This window comes from Schistocerca cancellata, chromosome 6 (assembly GCF_023864275.1).
Source record: "Schistocerca cancellata isolate TAMUIC-IGC-003103 chromosome 6, iqSchCanc2.1, whole genome shotgun sequence".
NCBI classification, from domain to species: Eukaryota; Metazoa; Arthropoda; class Insecta; order Orthoptera; family Acrididae; genus Schistocerca; species Schistocerca cancellata.
Window position 1 is genome coordinate 360,166,815 of NC_064631.1, and position 19,587 is coordinate 360,186,401.

Consider the following 19,587-nt stretch of genomic DNA (forward strand, 5'->3'; position numbering starts at 1 on the left):
CTGCTTCTTGTGAATACATTTACCTGTCAGTTGTACACATCGAAAATAACATAGGTAATTACTGAACACACAGTTCTGCCCATCACCATGGAACAAGATCTAGGCTCAACTTACATTTGCCAAGAAAAAATAAACATAAAACTCAAAACAGCATTTTCTACCAAGGAATAAAACTGTACAATAAATTACCAAAAGAGATTAAAGAAATAGCAAAAATTACACTTATTTAAAAAGGCAGATAAAAAGTATCTGTTATGCAATATATTTTATACATTGAAGGATTACTTAGATAAAACAGATTAAGAGTGTGGTAAAAAAATGTTATACAAATAAATAATAATATTGGTTATAAAACATCCAACATTCCACATAACACCTTCACACTATGTTTTTCCATATATTTTCTTTTCTAGAAAATCTTACCCCCAAGCTATGCATTGCACAGTACTAACACCTTGTACTCATTCTGCACTCAACATCTGACTCATTTTAGAGGGATGCTGACTCAGTTTTCCAGGATAGCAAATGGGAAGTTGTGATTCAGAAAATGACCCAGAGATCACCAGTGTGTGTGTGTGTGTGTGTGTGTGTGTGTGTGTGTGTGTGTGAAGTGTTATGAAACAATGTGTGTATAGTGTGTGCAGTGACTGATAGTGAGATACAAGTGAACAGTGTGGCATTACATTATTTAAGAAAGTATTGTATGCCAGGAGTAAATCTAATGAGTGTGTCTAACTAGAAGCTTATTTTAAATTGGTCTAAACTTGTAAATACTTTGACTTGTCCTATATCCTTGTAAAGAGAGATCTAGAGATGAATATAGCTACTACCTCTGCTAAACAACAACAACAACAACTACTACTACTACTACTACTACTACTACTACTACTGCTACCACTATTACAACTACAATGACAACAACAACAACAACTACTACTACTACTACTACTACTACTACTACTACATAGCATTAGACATCAACAGTGTTGTAAAATTGGCATGACTGCAGTAATGCATATATACTGTATCAATGAAACAGTTGGTTTTGAAGCCTATATTTGTTAAGATTATTTGCTTGGTTTGATTGTCCTCTACTTGCCTCTTTCCTTTGAACCTACATTAGTAAACACTCTGAATATGAGCCCTACTGCAAATTAGATATTTTTCCAGTTTATTTGCACTTGTTAATCTATAACATGGTAGTAAATAACAGGTATTGCTGCTTACATTGATCACTTGACAACTGTTGTCAAGTCACCAAAGTAAAGGTTCCAAAAGTGAATTCACAGAATCCAGATAATGCAAGTATTGATACATCTGATTGTCTGTACATGGAGTACATAAAGGTCTGAAGATGGCATTATTGAGATTCTGAAACTGGTTGTCATTAAATAAAATAACTTCTCAAAACATACAGCTGTTTAGTGATTCTCCTTGGTAAATATTTGACTGGCCACTGTCCCTACTACACAATGGATCAACAGAGGATAATCTATGGGTATTGGAGTGCATGACATGGCAAAGTTAAAAAAAGTGTTTATCCAAATTATAATTTTTTGAAAACACGAACATATATGTGATTTTCTTTAGTTCTAAGTAAAACTTGGTTCCCATGTTAAGCTTGACCTTTAATCTTCTTATTATATATTTTGTTTCTTCCTGCTGCCCCTTTTCTCCAAAACGTGCTTAACTATTCCCATGACAAAATGGGAAGTTCTTAAAAAATTATAAGGAGCTAGCAGCATGTTAAGTACCAGACTGCTTTCCCAGTGGCTCAGTTTTCAAATTGTCATCAAATAATTTCTTTCAATTTTTCCTACAAGGCTTATTCTGTCTTACTTTGCATAATAGCTCCCTGCTAAATTTGAGTAGCTTTCCAATAATTCATATGTATCTACTTGCACAGACAGACAAGTTCTTCCCATTCCCTCTGATTGTAGGCTTTGTAAATCCATTTTCCCCCCACTGTGGTGATGTCTCCTTCCTGCAACTTCTTAATCACATCATATAAATCTCTCAGTTCTATCATTCCATCAGTATCAACCGCTTCACTTGTTTCACATTCTCGATTAGTTTCCATTAACATTTGATCTTAATGCACTTTTTTTCAGAGTTTCAAATTCACTTTACCCATCAACTTCACCTGTTTCCATCATGAAAAGTGCACATGCCTCATCAACATTTTCATCATCATTAAATAAATAAACTACAGCATCAGTAACTAATGCTTCATTACAACTCTCTAAAGCATTACCACATAAATCACCAACACCAACACCAAACTCAATAACAGTCACATAATCAACATCTTTTATGTGTAAAATCATGTAATTTTTACCTGAAGTCAGCATTCACCATCGTTGATGCTGGTGTCATCCCTAATGTTGCTATTTAGCCAGAATCATTTTATTTCCAACAAAAGCTTGTTTTCATCATCAGCTAATGGTTTAAACAACTATTGGCATTGACTGGATGCTGATCTTAATTTCAGATACTTGATTCTTAATCTAAATTAATCAGTCATTCATTTCACTAAAGCATCCAATATTAAATTTAAAGCATTCACTTTGATTTCACAGCGATTTAGAGGGCCTAATTTGATTTCATTCTCTGAAGATTTCCAGTTACTGGTGTCTTAGTTAACATGATTTCTATTTGATTTATTCATATCTAAATTCTCACTGAAATGATTACAAGTCTCAAAAACAAAATGCTACATATGACAGAACACTTTTCACCATTCAGCTTGATCTTGTAGAGTCCTGATGCTTCCCATATGATACATGAAGCAGGAGTGTTGCTGTTTCTGTTACTGCCACAATGAGGCTGATTGTGAAACTGAAGCACACACGTTACCTGTTGCCTGATATGAACTGCTGCTGTCTGGTGGCATCGAGCGGTTATGCTGGTGGTTTACCAAAGCCAAACTTACTGTGGCTTCAGATGTTCTCATGGTTTTGTGATGTCACTTCAAAAATGGTATAAGCTTCATAACCGACCTCTTGGAATTCCTGTCTTCTGCATACCATTCAGACTTACCTCATTGCATAAATCACAATTACAAGCTTGTCTGAGTTTATCAGACAAATCCCAGACAGGCCCCCATATTGTGAAGTTCTGTTGCCTTTCTAGTAATGAAAACTGTTGTAATAGGTTAAGTTCAAAAAAATCTAAACTAGTTTATTACACACTTTGTTCAGCTGCAATATGTGCTACCCTTGTGGTCACCAAAAACAGAATATCATGTTCTTTGCTTTGCTAAGCCCATCCTGCACCTACTGTGTGATGTCACATCTGCCTAGTACACAAGATGCAGTCACTAGTCTGCAACAAAATTAAGTAAATCTGTTACGACATTTTAAACTATTTGTTACATTTACAAGAAAGCCATACCTTCTGTCAACAAAAGATAGACTAAAACTGTCATTTGACACCAGTGAAGCACCTCACAGACCAACAATCACATAGTAGACTCTTCAGAGAAAGTGATGTAAGATAGAAAAAATAAACCTAGCACATAAAATTCTGTGAATACAAAAAGACAAAGTATCATAATTGAAATCTCTTTTTATTATGTGAAACAGGTCAGGAGTACAGTTAGTTTGATTACTTTTGTAGTGAAAGTTAGAGAAACATGCTGATTTACATTATTTTATTTTCAACAAAGAAATATTTACATGATTGTTTCAAGCTACTCTATGGAACTGTGTGCAAGAGGTTCTAAAGTGGACTCCACATAAACACACCAGACAAAAAAAATTAGGTAACCTTCCTCCCACACCCAGAGACAACACTCCAATACCACATAATACTGCCTATATGTCTTCATCTACGTCTACATACGTCTCTACTCCGCAAGCCAACGTATGGTGTGTGGTGGATGGTATTTCTGGTACCAGTAATCTGATCCTGGCTTCCCTGTTATGTTCACAAATGGTGTTTGGGAAGAATGATTGTTGGTAAACCTCCAAATTAGTTTTAATTTCTTGGATTTTATCATTGTAATTTTCAAAGACAAATTTGGGAGGAAGTAATATGTTGCCCAACTTTTCTGGGATGTGCCCTTCTCAGAATTTAAGTAGTAAACTTCTCCATGATGCTCAATGCCTCTCTTGTAGTGTCTGCCACTAGAGTCTATTGAACATTTCTGGAACACTCCCATGCTGACTAAATAATCCTGAGACAAAACACGCTCATTGGATCTTGTCTATCTCTTCTATTAATCCAACCTGGTGAAGGTCCCTGAAATAAGTAGTTTGGGCTTTTAATAATTCTCACATCAAGCATAATTTCACGTAAGTTATTCAGTGTAGATCTTATGGAATTTCCATGAGTCACTGAGTGTTTGGACATATAATAGTTAACACTTGTTGGACAATGGTGGACTTTGAATAACTTTGGTAGTTTACTAGAACTAGTTGGTAGTTAACATGGTATACTTCCCTTTTCAATAAATTTGAAAAATATCATTTATAATTCAATCACCAAAAGGAATTAATAAGTTTTATGTATTTTAAGTCTGAAGACAAGTGAGTTGAGAATATTATTTAAATTTTATCACGTCATATTTCAATCCTGCCTGCATTCTGTATAATTTATGAGGATTAACAGGGTAATGTGACAGATGCTTAGTTGGCCCCTAGACAATAAATGAGGCCAGAGAATTTAAAATGAACAATGCATCCAGAAGCATTCAATACAAAGCAACAGTTGTGTTAAGAATTTATCATAGTGTCGTAACCATTTACAGTGTTCCGAAGTGATCGGTGTGCCTGTTTAAATGAATGGCTAATATTTTGTACAATGAGCTTATTTTTTCCCTCATGCCATGTTACCCCAGAATATGATGCCATAAGATAGTAATGAATTAAATATAGGAAAAGTTAAGTCAGTTGTTTGGAACTTTATCTTCTAAATCTATTATTATCTACAATGAAAAAATGGCAGCACGTAGATAATGTTTAAGATGATCTGGATGATCTGTAACATGTGACTTGCAGCTGAGGTTCTTCTCAGTATATAACCTAAGAATTTAAAATATTCTGTTCTATTTATTGATTTATTGATTTTCTAATGGTGTGGTCAGGCCTCAGGCAATATTGAATTGCTGCATGTAGTGTTGTGTTATCCAAGTTCAGTGGCAGTCTATCTGCAGAGAAACATTTTTCAAGAAAATTTTATTTATATTTACAGATTTTGAAGTTTCTCCATTAGCATTAGTTGTAATACTTGCATCATCAGCTAAGAGAACTATTTCTACGTCTCTGTTAGATCTTTTATATATAGCAAGAACAAGAGTGGAAGAAAATCACTTACCAGCAAAATCCCTGATACTGTAATATGTTAGCTTCTGTGTGAGAATACTATGAATTGCACAATCAGATACTTTTGGTAAGTCACAGAGAATATCAGTTAGCAGTATTTTATCATTTATATTTTTTGTAATCTGATGTGTGACTGGAAAAAAAAGTGTTTTGTTCAGTCATCATTCAGAAGTCTAGTTATATGTTAAGTATCTTATTTTGAAATAGTCATGTTATAGTTCTTGTGCATATAATGTCCACCCTGACAGCTGAGTGGTCAGCGTGACGGAATGCCATGCTAAGGGGCCTGGGTTTGATTCCCAGCTGGGTCGGAGATTTTCTTCCCTCAGGGACTGGGTGTTCTATTGTCTTCATCATCGTCATCTCATCCCCATTGACGCACAGGTTGCCGAAGTGGCATCAACTCTAAAGACTTGCACCAGGTGACCGTCTACCCAAAGGCAGGCCCTAGCCACACGACATTTCCTTTTTGTGGACATAATAATTTCCATTACCTTCAACTGTCCATTCAAATCCTCAGAGACATCCCATGAAGTGACGTTTAAAAATGGTGGCTATTCAACTTCTATCATTCATTATATGGCTGTTATCTTTATTAGCAAAGTCCTCACATTCCTTAGCAGATTTTCCAATTTCTCTTTTAGTTATTGCTTATATATTTATTTTTATTGCCTGAATTAGTGATTTCAGACATTATACAGAAGTTTTTGATCTCACAGCACATCATGAAATCTCCCTTAACTTCACTGTTTGCCCTGTCAATTGTGTATAGTTTTCTTTTCCTTACCTGTGATAGTTTTCATTTTGCAATCCAATGTGTTTTTGATTTCTTAAGAATGCTGTCCTCCTATGAACCATAGACCTTGCTGAGATGGAGTGGTTTGCGTGTTTCAGTGATACAGACAGTGGTGTCATAGGTGCAACATCAAAGGAGGGAGAGATCAGACCGACCTAGGGTTCCTTAAGAGGGGCAGCAGCCTTTTCAGTAGTCACAGGAGCAACAGTCTGGATGATTGATCTATTCTTACAGCATTGGCCTGTGTGGCTTTGCTGTGCTGGTACTGTAAACAGTGATAGGAAGGGCAACCTGTAGCCATTATTTTTCCATAGCACATGCAGCTGTACAGTATTGTTAAATGGTGATTGCATCCTCTTGGGTAAAATATTCCAGAGCTAAACTGTCACCCCCTCAAATCAACAGGCAGGGACTACTCAGAGTGTGTCATCATCAGGAAAAACAAAACTTGAATTCTACAGGTCAGAGTATGGAATGTTAGGTCCCTTAATCATGAAGCTATGCTAGAGAACTTAAAAAGGGAAATGGATTGGTTGAAATTAGATATAGTAGGAATTAGTGAAATTCTGTGGCAGGAAGAACAGGACTTCTGGTCAGGTGAGTATTGGGTTATAAAGAAATCAAATACACTTAATTCAAGATTAAGACTTGTTGATTAACAAACTAGGAATGCAGGTAAGCTATTATGAACAATATATTTAATGCATTATCTTAACAAAGGTAGACATGAAGCCAACACCCACCACAATATTATATGCCACGCATTATATGCCAACTAGCTTCATTAATGATGAAGAGATTGAATGAATGTGTGATGAGATAAGAGAAAATATTCAGATAATTAAGGTAGGCAAAAATTTAATTTTGATGGGAGGTTGGAATTTGATAGTAGGAAAAGGAAGAGAAGGAAGAATAGTACTGGAACATGGATGGGGGACAGGAGTCAAAGAGGAAGTTGCTTGGCAATATTATGCACAGAGCATATTTTAATCTGATTGTAAAAACAGTCATAGGTCAGTCCACCACTATCGAATGGAATAGTTTTCATATATTTTAATAGTTGCTAATACTTGATTTAAGGATCATAAAAACTTTCTATGTATCTGTTTCACGAATGGCAGTTAATCTTAAAAATTGCTATTGTCATATTATTGTGGTAGTTGTTTGATGCCTTGTTGATAGATAGTTTTAATTCTGTTTATAGGTCATGTTTAAGAAGCCTAGTGAACACAGTTCAGGTTACGGAGAGTTTCATCCAGACCCAGAATTTCGTAAGATTGTTTTTGCAGAAGATTACACAACTAAAAATGGTAACTGTGAAGAAAAGTTGAGGCCACGAATAAATAATGAACCAGCACCTGCATGGAAAGCACCTGAAGAAAATGGAACTAGACTTGGTGAGTTTCTATCTACCATGCAAATATTTCTTTGTCAGACTCATATGTTGTGGTATGTGCTATACATGTATGTGAGATTAAATTGAAAAGTTTTTTTTTCTCTCATGCATCAGGATGGAAAGAGAGGGATACAAGTGAGTACAATTTACATTCAGTTCCTTTAATTAAAGTCTTATCTTAAATTTTACTTGTATACTTATCAACTCATTGTTATAATAAGGCGATAGTACTTCATGATAGACTCACTGCCTTCAGTCCTGTTATATTTGCAGATGCCACAATCAAGCAAAACTTTTATATTTTCTCATCATCACATATGTGGTACACTTTTTTCTTTTTACATTCTCTCTCTCTCTCTCTCTCTCTCTCTCTCTCTCTCTCTCTCTCTCTCACACACACACACACACACACACACACACTCAGCACAACAGTAACTTGTTAATGTAACATCACAAGAATGTAGAATGGTTGACAAACACTATGTTCTTGTAGTTTCATAGCTTTACCAATTGAATGTTCCATTTGATACAGTTAACTAAGCATTTTATCTTATTTCTTTACCTTTACTATGGCACTGCACAGTGTCCCTGGGTATTATTCACAGGAGTTTTACCATATATAAAATCATTCTGCTGACAGATCAGGAGACCAACTGGGTAACTGAAGTGTTTCAGGGGGTAATGTTGATGTATATTAGTCCATCTAGTTTAGTAATGTTGTGTATTATTTGACTGCCAAAAACTAAGAAGCACATTTCCTGGAATCAGTTGTCTTCATCAGGAAGCAAGCAGCATACCACATCTGGAGCTCTGTGTGACAGACAAATACCCGTTAGAACCAAAAAAAAAAAAAAAAACTGTACAGAGTAGCCATTACTCTGTGATTTACTGCAGTGATGTATTGGCTGTGAACACAGAACTGAAATCTCCATTCAGAATATGTCCACATTTTTCAAGTGGACATAGTTGGTTTACTTTCAATGATTGGGTCATTAATGAATGCATAATAGATATTTCTAAAGTAACATCCATCACAGAACTGGTACATCATTGTTTGTGAGTAAAGAGAAAGCCCTGTGGCCACTTGCCAGGCAACTGTCTAAAAGGGTGTGTAAAAGACAGAATGGCTTGAACAAGTAATGTTCTGTTACCCTTGTCTATGAGGGTAAGACCTTTTCAGTGACACTGTTATACAGGTGCAGTATTTATTCACATTATTGTGCAAATTGCAAATGATTTAGGCGCTAAGGAGACTACTCACTGAATAGCAGAAGTCTTAGGTGAACTCCCCCCACACACATGCCTGCGTGCATGCGTGCTCACACACATACCCACACCTGGGCCGATACATTGTGCTGGCTGATTGTGTTTATAGCCGGTACAATGTAGCTGCAGATGCATAGGATTCATCCAAAAGCTAGAAAAGTTTGGTGATTTATCTGGTAACAAATATGCAACCATGTTGCATATTTATTACCAGATAAATCAACAATTTAAATCAGTCACAGTTTGTCATCCACAAAAGATGTAATTAAATTAGGAAAGTTTTCATTCTCTTTTGTGTGCATACCAACACCTCAGTGCTTCTGCTATTTGGTGAATTTTATCGTTTAGTGTCATATTATTTACATTGCACCAGAACTCTCATTATTCTTAAACCACACGGCAAGTGTATAAAATTAAAGCAGTTCTATTTCTTTGTAGCATCAAGAGTTTGTGTTTCAATTTATAATGATCTGTATTTTTTATAAGAAATTTGCAGTCACCATCAGGACAAATATATTTTTAATTGTGAGTGCTGACTCAATCCTACATGTTTAGGGATGATAAAAAATTTCCAGATTTTTATGCGTGGCATCAGTATGTATCTAAATTTGTCTTTGGTTGGTTAAATTACTCTTTATTTACTAATATGCTGATGAATTTATACCATTACTTAATTGAGAATGCTAATTTACACTCAAGGGGGGGGGGGGGGGGTAGTAATTTACATAACTAAAATCTGAAAATTACTGTATACAAAATGGTTGTGGGTGACAAGAAGTCTCATCACATTGATCACAAAATTGTTAGATGCAGAGCAATCATGAATCAGAATTAGAAAGAAACAGATTCACCAGGCAGGAATGTAGATTCTGGGAATTTATATAAGAACGGGGATGAATACCAGATTAAACTAGGTATTAAATGTAGCATTATAAAAAAAATGTATGTTATACAAACACAGGCAAAAGGACAAATAATGTAACAAAAGTACTTGGGAAAACAAGGAAAAGAGGTTACAGTGTTAAAAGTTCAAAGAATGAAAGGGGAAAGAAAATCTTATCTGGGCCAAGGCAACTATTAAAGACAAGATGAAAGTTTGAAGCAACAATAACAATATTGCACAATATTTTGAATGTAACAAAAATGTACATTCATGTAGTATGGAAAGTTCAGGCAAAATGTAAAAAATAAATTCGAGTAAGAGTAACAACTCACCGAATATTAGAGATGTTTGCTAGCTTTCAGATGAATCCTTTTTCGAACTAGAGAAAAACACACACACACACACACACACACACACACCACGCACACACACACACACACACACACACATACATACATTGTGCCAGCTGAGTACACAATGGTGGGACTGCAGTTCTGCAGGTAGAATGGCGTGAGGATTCATGCTGGGTGGAGTGGATGAGGCACAAAAGGAGGTGGAGAATGGGAGGGAGGGTGGAGGGACCATGGATGATGGCTCGGAGGGAGAGAAAGTGAGAATTAGAGGCATCAGTTGCATTGGATAGGAATTTAGACACCCTGAAAGACACTCCATAACTGGTGTGTTCATGCAGCAGACTATAATGATGACAAAATGAGGAGGAATGGGATGGGAAGGAATGACAGAAGATAGGAAGGCGAGACTGAGGAAGAGGATTTGACAGTATGAGTGAAGTCGAGGTCCTGGGGTGGGTTGGAGTTGGTTATGGGGTAGTGTTTAACAGAAATTGAGGCCAAGAGGATTATGATGTATTCACAAACTTCTACTTATGATTGTTAAACTGGATCACAAAGTGGAATCAGCAGAAAATCTTCTTGTGCGTGTGATTTGTATTGATAGAAATAAACTGTGAGACCACTGTGAATATATGGTTAACATTTGTATGAAACTACCATTAGTGGTAATAAGAAAGTCATGGCAGCCAATCAAATGGACGGTAGGTGTGTTTTTTATGTATTGCCACCATCTGTCTACAGGCCACTCATGTGTCTGTGAAAGTGGATTTAATTGGGAGTTTTGAAAGAATTATATCCTATTAATTCTCAATCATTGGTCCATTTGTATTCATTCAGTAACATATTTGCAAATGGAAAGAACAGTGCAAGTGGTATTTGATGTGTTGCTGTTAGTGTTTGAACATTTTACCCAATATGTAATATTCTGTTGCTGTGTTGTAATAAGAGAAGATATGCACTGGATTGAGGGGAAGCTATGATTTTGGCCTTTACAGTACTCGCATAATAGTAGTTGCTGGCAAAGACAGTCACACAAAGTACACATTCAGCAATTATTATTGTCCAATTTCAAACTAAATTCAACCAATAGCAAGCCATGCTGCCAAGGCGTGTGTAACTATACCTTGACTGATTTCTGTCCAGACATATTAATATGGAAGACCTTTGTGTAACAGACATACTTTAGCTGTAAAAAACATACAATAAAATATTTGCAGCAATGCTCTAAATCTGCTTGTGAAAAATTTAGATTGTTTTTCATTGCCCCCAGATGAGAAATTTTATCTCATGGTATCCTGACTTGTGTTCTCTTCAGCTCACTACTTCAAAAGTATTAAACCTTGCTGTGAACAGCATGTCAAAATATTGAAATTTGTCTCACGTTATTAGTCCTCTAGTCCTTTAGTTTGGCCATATGACATCATATGAAGTCAGGGAGGCTGGCTGGCACACCAACCCTTGTTGTCAATCTGCTGGGTGGATTTTTGAAACTTTTTGTTTTTTTAGAGGGGGGAGGGGGGTCATTCCTTTATTGGGGGAAAGAGACTGATGTGAAACTGACAAAAGGAAAAGCTAAATAGCCCCAGTGTGCAAGGTAGGAATTGAAGCTAGCTACGGAGTATATACTAATTAGTTAATATTCAATCAATGTGTCAAAGCTGAGAGTGAAAACTGTAAAGATATCATTCAAGTGCAGGTGAATATGAAATACAAAAGAAATGAGAGAGATTGGAGTGACGTGATAAGTGAGAAAGGAGTTAAAATGGAACAACAAATTATGAAAAATGGAAAAAAATAGGAAAAATAACCTGATGCGGTTGGCAGTTTATATTACAGACTCGAAATTGATGATGTATCTGCTGTTGTATTCCAGGGCTTTGGAAATTGTGGTACAGTATTTTGCTTCAGGCTAGTACATCTGATATGTGTGCAAATTTTTTTCCTAATGTTTCATTGGTTCCGTAGTAATTATTGCTGGCTAATTAACTGTATAAAAGTTCTGGAAGTAACAGATGAACAACTGTTTATCTATTTGTTTCTTGCTTGTCAGCCATGCTTTAGTTGTTAATGTTTCAGTAATTCTGTCCAACTTAGTGACTTTCTGAATTATTGTGTGAAAACAACTCTTATTTACTTTGGTACACAAAAAGCAGTCTATCAGCTGCATATAAATGTGTTAGTTAAGTTTGTATAATTACTGAATCATATTGTATATTTGATATACCAGTCCAGAATTAATCTGTTTTAGTATAGAGAATATGTTGGACATTTCCAACTGTTAGTGAGCTAGACTACTCAATTTTTCAGGTCAGGAAACTGTGCAGCTAATGATATTAGTTTATTATTTTTTTTTCTTACTGTCTGAATTGTTGATATTCTCTTTTACCATATTTTCTGTGTGTTATAAACATTATCTAAATGTCCTGTGACTATTATTATTTCTCGTATGAATCATTTGTTTTGTACTTGTGAACAGCTTTTAACCCATTCTTTCTTCAGAGAAATCAGTGAACAGTTGCATTATGTCCAGTATTTGACATAAACCTTATAAACTTGTATATTGCCCAAGCTGGAGGAGACCTGGATGGAATTGCTGTACTGATCTGTTGAATGTTAACACTGGAGGCTTGGTTTTAAAAATGGAAATTTGTAGGACCTGTAGATTAATTCTCAGATCTCTTTCAGTTCACCATAAGCTGTCCACAATTGAGTTATGTGAGATGTCCATCTTTCTTGTTTCTTGTGAGGGCATGCATGAGTTTTGCTGGCAAGCCAATGTCCCATTGAAGAATCCAAGTGAAAGTTGATGTTAAACAAATTTTAATGCTAAGCAAAAGTTAATGCTTTGCCATTGTGTTTCAAAAGAAGTATGACACAAATTTAGTTTCCTGTCTAAGAAAGTAATATTAAAGGAGAAACACCATCGTATGACTCCTACAGTAAAGAATTATTGGCTCTTCACTATAGCCCTATTTTGGAAATCATCTAGGAATAAAGGTGCAGTGGCAGGTTACTATGGTCTGTCTTTCAGGGGATCTAGAGATTGATCACCTGCGCAAGCGGCTTGAGGAGACAGAAGCAGCCATGGAGAGGATTGTAGCTCAGATGGGTTCAGTTCCTCTTCCCTTGCATTCCTCATCAGGCATGTGTTTGGGTTCATTTCATGCCAAGGTTAGGGCAGTATGCTCATATCCACAGCTTGGTGGCTTGCATGGCATTTTGATTTTTTATCGCATTTGCAGTTCATGTCATTGAAAATGTGTCCACTGCTAGAAATTCCAGGAAACATTGCTGTTTGTGTTTGTAGGTGCACCACTATGAACTTTCATATCTGAATAGAATATGATCACATTTTGTACAGCTTAGAACAGATGTGAATATCAAGAGCTGAAAATAAATGTATTAACAGCCATCACTCATGAAGTTAGAGCAAGATTGTTGTGCATCAAGCAAGAAATTTCTGAAAGTGGTGTGCAAAATAGAAACAGCAGTGTCAAAACATCAGTAATGTGGTTTAGATACGTACCCTGTAAATATAGATTTGTGAAATTATTAATTGTATCCACTGTCACAGACAAGAATTCTTGAGACCTGAATCTTGTGGCAGTAATGATTGGAAGTTTCTTTGCTGCAATTTATCTCTCATTTACCCTCTTTTGACCTACTTCTTTCGTAGTTATGACAGCAATCACAGGATTAATAGCTGAAGTGGATCTTCAAAGAGAGATTCTAGAAAAGCGAGCTGGAACACAAAACAGTTCTCTGTCAGAAAAGAAGGTACTGTGTAATGACACTGTTGGCATTTGTCAAGTGTCCTGCATGGCTAAGTAGCTTTACAACCAAGTAACAATGAGCAGTGTGGGTGTGAACTATAATGAGATGAAGAACTACATTTTTTTCATCATCTTGTTATTGAAATTATTTTAGTTCTGGATAACACTTTTAATGTGTTTAATGTATGTATACCAGTTAATTAAATGAAAATTAAAGTGCGGATTTCAGATATAATTATGCAGAAGTTCAACTGAGAGAAGATGTAGTGACTTTCATCAAGTCATTACTTAGATGTAGGACTTTTTGTAACAAAATAAAATTTTTTGCAAAAATTTATGTTATGTTTATAAACTTGTGTTTTTTCTTGTTATAATAGTTATTTACAATTTATTCTGAAAAGTGACTTCATCATTAGTTTACAAAAGTTTTCTAATGTGTTACTAATAACTGGAATTGCAGTCAATTGAATGCTGTGATCTTACAGCTGTTGTCATTAGGGGAAATATCAGACATTTGGAGCCACACATTGTCTTCAGTCTCTTTACTTTATGAGACAGGAATGTGCCACTACAAAATAACTGTCCAATTTTCTGTTTCTGATTTGTGCTCAGTATGACGAAAACCACTTTGGAATAAACACTCAATCTCACACACATTACACTAAACATGATTGCTCATCAACTTACCAATTGCCAAATCAATAACAACTAAAGCTGGGACTCAGATAATTATTATTCATCTTACTTCTCATTCACATTGAGTGGAGCCTTGGAATTTTATGTGCATCAGCTTTTTACATCTTCTCATGGTGGTATCTGAGTGTACACAGTGCTGCCATCATCTTCTTAGCATCTCTTATTAAAAAAGAGAAAACTGCTGTTATACTTTAATTTCCCCAGTCACCACAACATAGTCCCCCTGGTCTCTTGTACTAGGAGTTGAACAAATCATTATTGAAAGGCCACTGACATGTTAGATTACTGTTGCAATCCCAGTGAGAGTTAAATGGAATTCCATTTCATGGGGAAAATAAAGATGGCTAGAGCCATGGCCAGATGAATAGGGTGGGAGTGGATGAACATTCTCATGATGAAGCAAACTGTCTTAATCCTTCACCCCTCTTTTTGTTTGTACCAAATTTTTTCCCCTAGTTTCCTCCAAGCATCATAATAGAATAATTTGAAAACACAAACTTTAATTCCTTGTGGATTGTTCTATGATTTTAACAACAATTACATAATGTTGCTTTGAAATTTCTTTTATTCACTTTATCCCCCAGAAAGTACAGAATTTACTATGGCAATAGTTATTTCAGTTCATATGCTAAAATGTGTCAGCATATCCCACGTGACAACCCAAAAATACTACATCCAATGCACACTCCCTGCTTCCTGACATTGTAGTCTGATTTGAAACTGTGGGACAATTGTAACAAGATAGTTTCTTACTTAAAGCAAGATAACCGTGTGCTTCATCTGCTGATAGAACAATTCAACATAGTAATTCATGTGTAGAGTTTTAACACAATATCAGTGTGTTGTAAATATTGGTAATATTTAACATCCGTGGTTTTCTTTAAGAAAGGTAATATTAAAATATTTTGTACACGACCCATAAAGTGACAAATCTCTAATCACAAGTGAATGTAGAACCATTTTCTGACTACATAGGCTCTCCAAGGACGTGAGAAGAGTTCTGCTTATTTTACATTCATCAGATCTGTAATTTACAGTTTGGATCAACTCTTCAGAATGTAATGCAAACACAGAACTGTAATTTACATTTAGAATCCTCTCTTGTGAATATAATGCAGAAGTTTCCAAAGTATGATCACAGTTTTGATTTCATATTATGTGTTATAATAAATTGCTCACAATTGGTAGTACCCAGGATACCTGTTCCATAGATGTGCTCATATTGTTTGAAAATTTAGAATTGCTTTCATCTGTATTTCATCTTAAGTAGATATCACAGGTTGACTGTGTTTCTGTATATTAAGCACAAATCTGTTGTGTGAAGTTTTGTTATGATGTGCTAAATAGTAAATGTTGAAACGTCTTGGCAGATTAAAACTGTGTGCTGGACCGAGACTCAAACTCGGCACCTATGCCTTTCGCGGGCCATCTGAGCTACCCAAGTACGACTCACAACCCACCTTCACAGCCTTAATTCTGCCAGTACCTTGTCTCCTACCTTCCAAACTTCACAGAAGCTCTCCTGCGAACCTTGCAGAACTAGCACTCTTGGAAGAAACGATATTGCAGAGGGATGATATTGCAGAGAGATGGCTTTGCCACAGCCTGGGGGAAGTTTCCAGAATTTAATTTCTCCGCAGTATCCTTTCATCCAGAAGTGCTAGTTCTGCAAGGTTTTCAGGAGAGCTTCTGTGAAGTTTGGACACTAGGAGATGAGGTCCTGGCGGAATTAAGGCTATGAGGATGGCTCGTGAGTCGTGTTTGGGCAGCTCAGATGGTAGAGCACTTGCCCGCAATAGGCAAAGGTCCTGAGTTCGAGTCTTGGTCCGACACAAGTTTTAATCCGCCAGGAGGTTTCATATCAGCGCACACTCCACTGCAGAGTGAAAATTTCATTGTAGTAAATGTTGTTTGACTATGTGCATCCTATTTGTTTTTCTTTCCTTCTGATATTTCATTAGTAACCATTTTTATCCCACTGTTCAGATCATCTGAAAATAAAAACAGTTTGTGTTAAGTAAAATAATTCCCAGTTTGGTTTGTCCTATAAGCACTAGAGGTCATAAAATATGTGTATAATGTAAGCAGTAATTGCTAAATTTTGAACTAGTATATGCAGCCTAACAAAAGAAATGAAGCACCCAGAAGGGGCACTGTAAACAAAATGAAACTTCATAAGTTGTAAGGTTGTACGATGTTACTTCAGTGATTACAAATTCGAGCCAAATTTACAAAGAACTTGGCAATCTGAGCCCACTTGCCTGTATAACATTGCAATCCCTCCTGCCTGGATGCATGCACTGATTCAGTTGGGATGTGTGCCATAAAGTTATTGTATACTCTCCAGAGTCAAAGTGAACCTCAACCATTGTAACTGGATTTTGATATCCTGGATACTGGCAATGGGACAGAGTTGACATCTAAATTGGTACCACGCAACTTCTGTCAGGGACAGATCTGGGTACGTTACTTTGTACTGGAGTACTCCAACATCAGACACACAGTTCAAAGAGGCATGTGCCATGTTTGGATAAGCATTGCCCTTTTGAAAAAGGCACCATGATACTGTCATATGTGAGAGCAACACTGGTTTGACTCTTCAAAACATTGGAAGAATGTGAGTTTTGCCCAGGTTGCCACCATACACACCTGTGATGATCATCCAGGGTAGTGTGGAACCACGATTCATTGCTCAACATAATACACAGTTCAATACTATTTGTCAGTAGTCCACTCTTCCTGGTCATGGCACCACTCTAAATGCAGCCATTTGTGTTGTAGTATTAACAGCAGCGTATGCATGGGATCGTAATTCACCATTCCAGCTGCAGTTAGTTCTGACCAATGGTGCAGGATGACACAACATGTTGCAGAAAGTCCACTACTTGTTCTAGGATTGCAGGTGCAGATGTGAAGTGTTATGATCCACTTGGTGCACAATACAGCGATCCTCCCTTGTGGTGGTCAGATGTGGCCGACCAGAATCTTGACAATGAGTATGCCTGCCCAAACGTGCCTGTGCTCTCCAACATTGGGGCAATGTCACATCCAAATAACCCAAAAATATGGGTACTGCACGATTCGACCAGGTAGTTAAATTGAGACCCACAATGAGGCCTCATTCAAACTTTTAACTTCGTAGTTGCTGTTACTGGCCTCCCTTATGAATACTCAGTACTTCCACATTGTTCACAGTAATGACTCAATATATGATGCTGTTCACACCCCTCTCTGTACACCCTGCCAAGCCTGGTACCAACTTTAAATCAAGGAATCATGGACAAGACTAATGCACTCTTGGGGCCTTACTACCTGCCAGAGATAATTGCAACTCTAATCATTTACATATCTGCCAATGATGTATAAATGGATGAAACTATGCGGTCTAGGCGCTTCAGTCTGGAACCGCATGACCGCTCCGGTCGCAGGTTCGAATCCTGCCTCGGGCATGGATGTGTGTGATGTCCTTAGGTTAGTTAGGTTTAAGTAGTTCTAAGTTCTAGGGGACTGATGACCACAGATGTTAAGTCCCATAGTGCTCAGAGCCATTTGAACCATGAAACTATAGTGACATCCGACCATGCATTTGGGTGCTTCACTCTGGGCGGTTTTTATTTTTTTAATTTTTTTTTAGGCTGTGTATATAATACTTATTTACATATATTTATGTTCTGAAGTGACTACTAAGGACCTGAAAATTTTACATTTGCAATAATTGCGAATACAGATATAAAAACGTGAAATTACCTAATAAATGCTATTTTCTAGTCAGTTGAACGCAGATGAACTGTTTTATGAGGTATAGTTTGGAAAAGCGTTATTTACTGCATATAAATATCAAAAGGCTTCATCCTTAAATTTGTATGTCTAATCATTTACAAACAAACAAAAATTTAAGTGTTAATTTTGCCAAAAAAAGAGAAGTTATTTACTCTGGTCCCTAGTGATTACTGTTTTACGTACACTACTAAATGGAAAAATTGCAGTACCAAAAATAAGGGATCAGAATACTATGAAATTTGTATCATATATTTTACTAATAAGAATATAGGAAAATAATTGTAGTTACAACTTATTATTCAGTGGCACTAGTTCTGTATTTTTGTGGTGCCTCCACATCCTGCTGTAAGATTTTATGTAATGTATTGGTTAATTTTGAGAGAATATGAAATCTGTAGCAACCAGTTTCATTAATGATACCACAGTGTGGTCACATTATCACACCTGTTGTTCGTAGTTTGTAATGATCGATAATGCTTTATTATCATTACCTTGTGCAGCAGATACCTCAGATTAGAATGTACTTGTGAACATATTCTATGGTGTATGAGTTTCAATAAGAAATATTGGTAATGTTAAAGTTATGAAAGTCATTATATATGTTTTAGATGATACCAAGTTAATGCATACAGTTTCATAGTCAAACTTAATTTTAGAAAACTGTCCAAACCTTTCCTTCATAAGAAAAGGAAAATTCTATAAGAAATTTGTGAAATCCACAAATAGTCAGAGGGACTGGCCAGTAATTGAATTCATGAGGTGGAATTCCAGGCACATGTGGTATAAACTCACAGATCGTAAAAAGGTACTAAATTTTAGAACAACTTGTTCCTTCTACAGGGGAGAATAGGTTCTCTGCACCTCCCACTCCTGTCAGCTAGTTCTCTTTTCTCCTCTGAGGAAATGTTCTTTGGCTGTGAAAGTTAGCTGAGCTGTTATTTATTTATTTATGTGTGCATCTATTGGCTTTGTTGGAGTTGCACCTCCTGAAGATAAGAATTGGTCTGCTTATATACTTACATGTAATTAAGCCTTGTTACTTGTTAATAGTTTTAACTGAATCAAGTCATCAAGATGAAATGTTATGTAGCACTGTAAGAGATTATTTTGATTGTTTTCTAATGAAAAGATGTTTTTTTGCCAATCATTACATATTCCAGTAGTGATGCTGCCTAAAAAATTTAAAATTTTTAGTACAAGGCATGTTCAGAAGGTAGGTGTACTAGATTTTTACATTCTTTTTAGAAAAATTGTACTTGAAAAAATTACAGGATATTGTGGGTATACTTGTTGACTATTTTTGCACATAATTGCAATCCC

At 36.2% G+C, this 19,587-nt stretch overlaps 1 protein-coding gene across 9 annotated transcripts in view; it reads left to right on the plus strand.

Annotated features, from left to right (window-relative positions):
• LOC126088127 (FK506-binding protein 5) overlaps positions 1–19,587 on the plus strand; it is a 184,785-nt gene that overhangs the window by 38,765 nt on the left and 126,433 nt on the right. For 4 of the 9 annotated variants that reach the window (XM_049906240.1, XM_049906239.1, XM_049906231.1 and 1 more), the window contains 3 exons: positions 7,325–7,517; positions 7,631–7,651; positions 13,050–13,189. In XM_049906240.1, the coding sequence (XP_049762197.1) occupies positions 7,325–7,517; positions 7,631–7,651; positions 13,050–13,189 (354 nt within the window). Of the gene's footprint in view, positions 1–7,324; positions 7,518–7,630; positions 7,652–13,049; positions 13,190–13,694; positions 13,796–19,587 lie in introns of all 9 variants that reach the window. The other 5 variants (XM_049906237.1, XM_049906234.1, XM_049906238.1 and 2 more) reach the window with 3 other exon arrangements.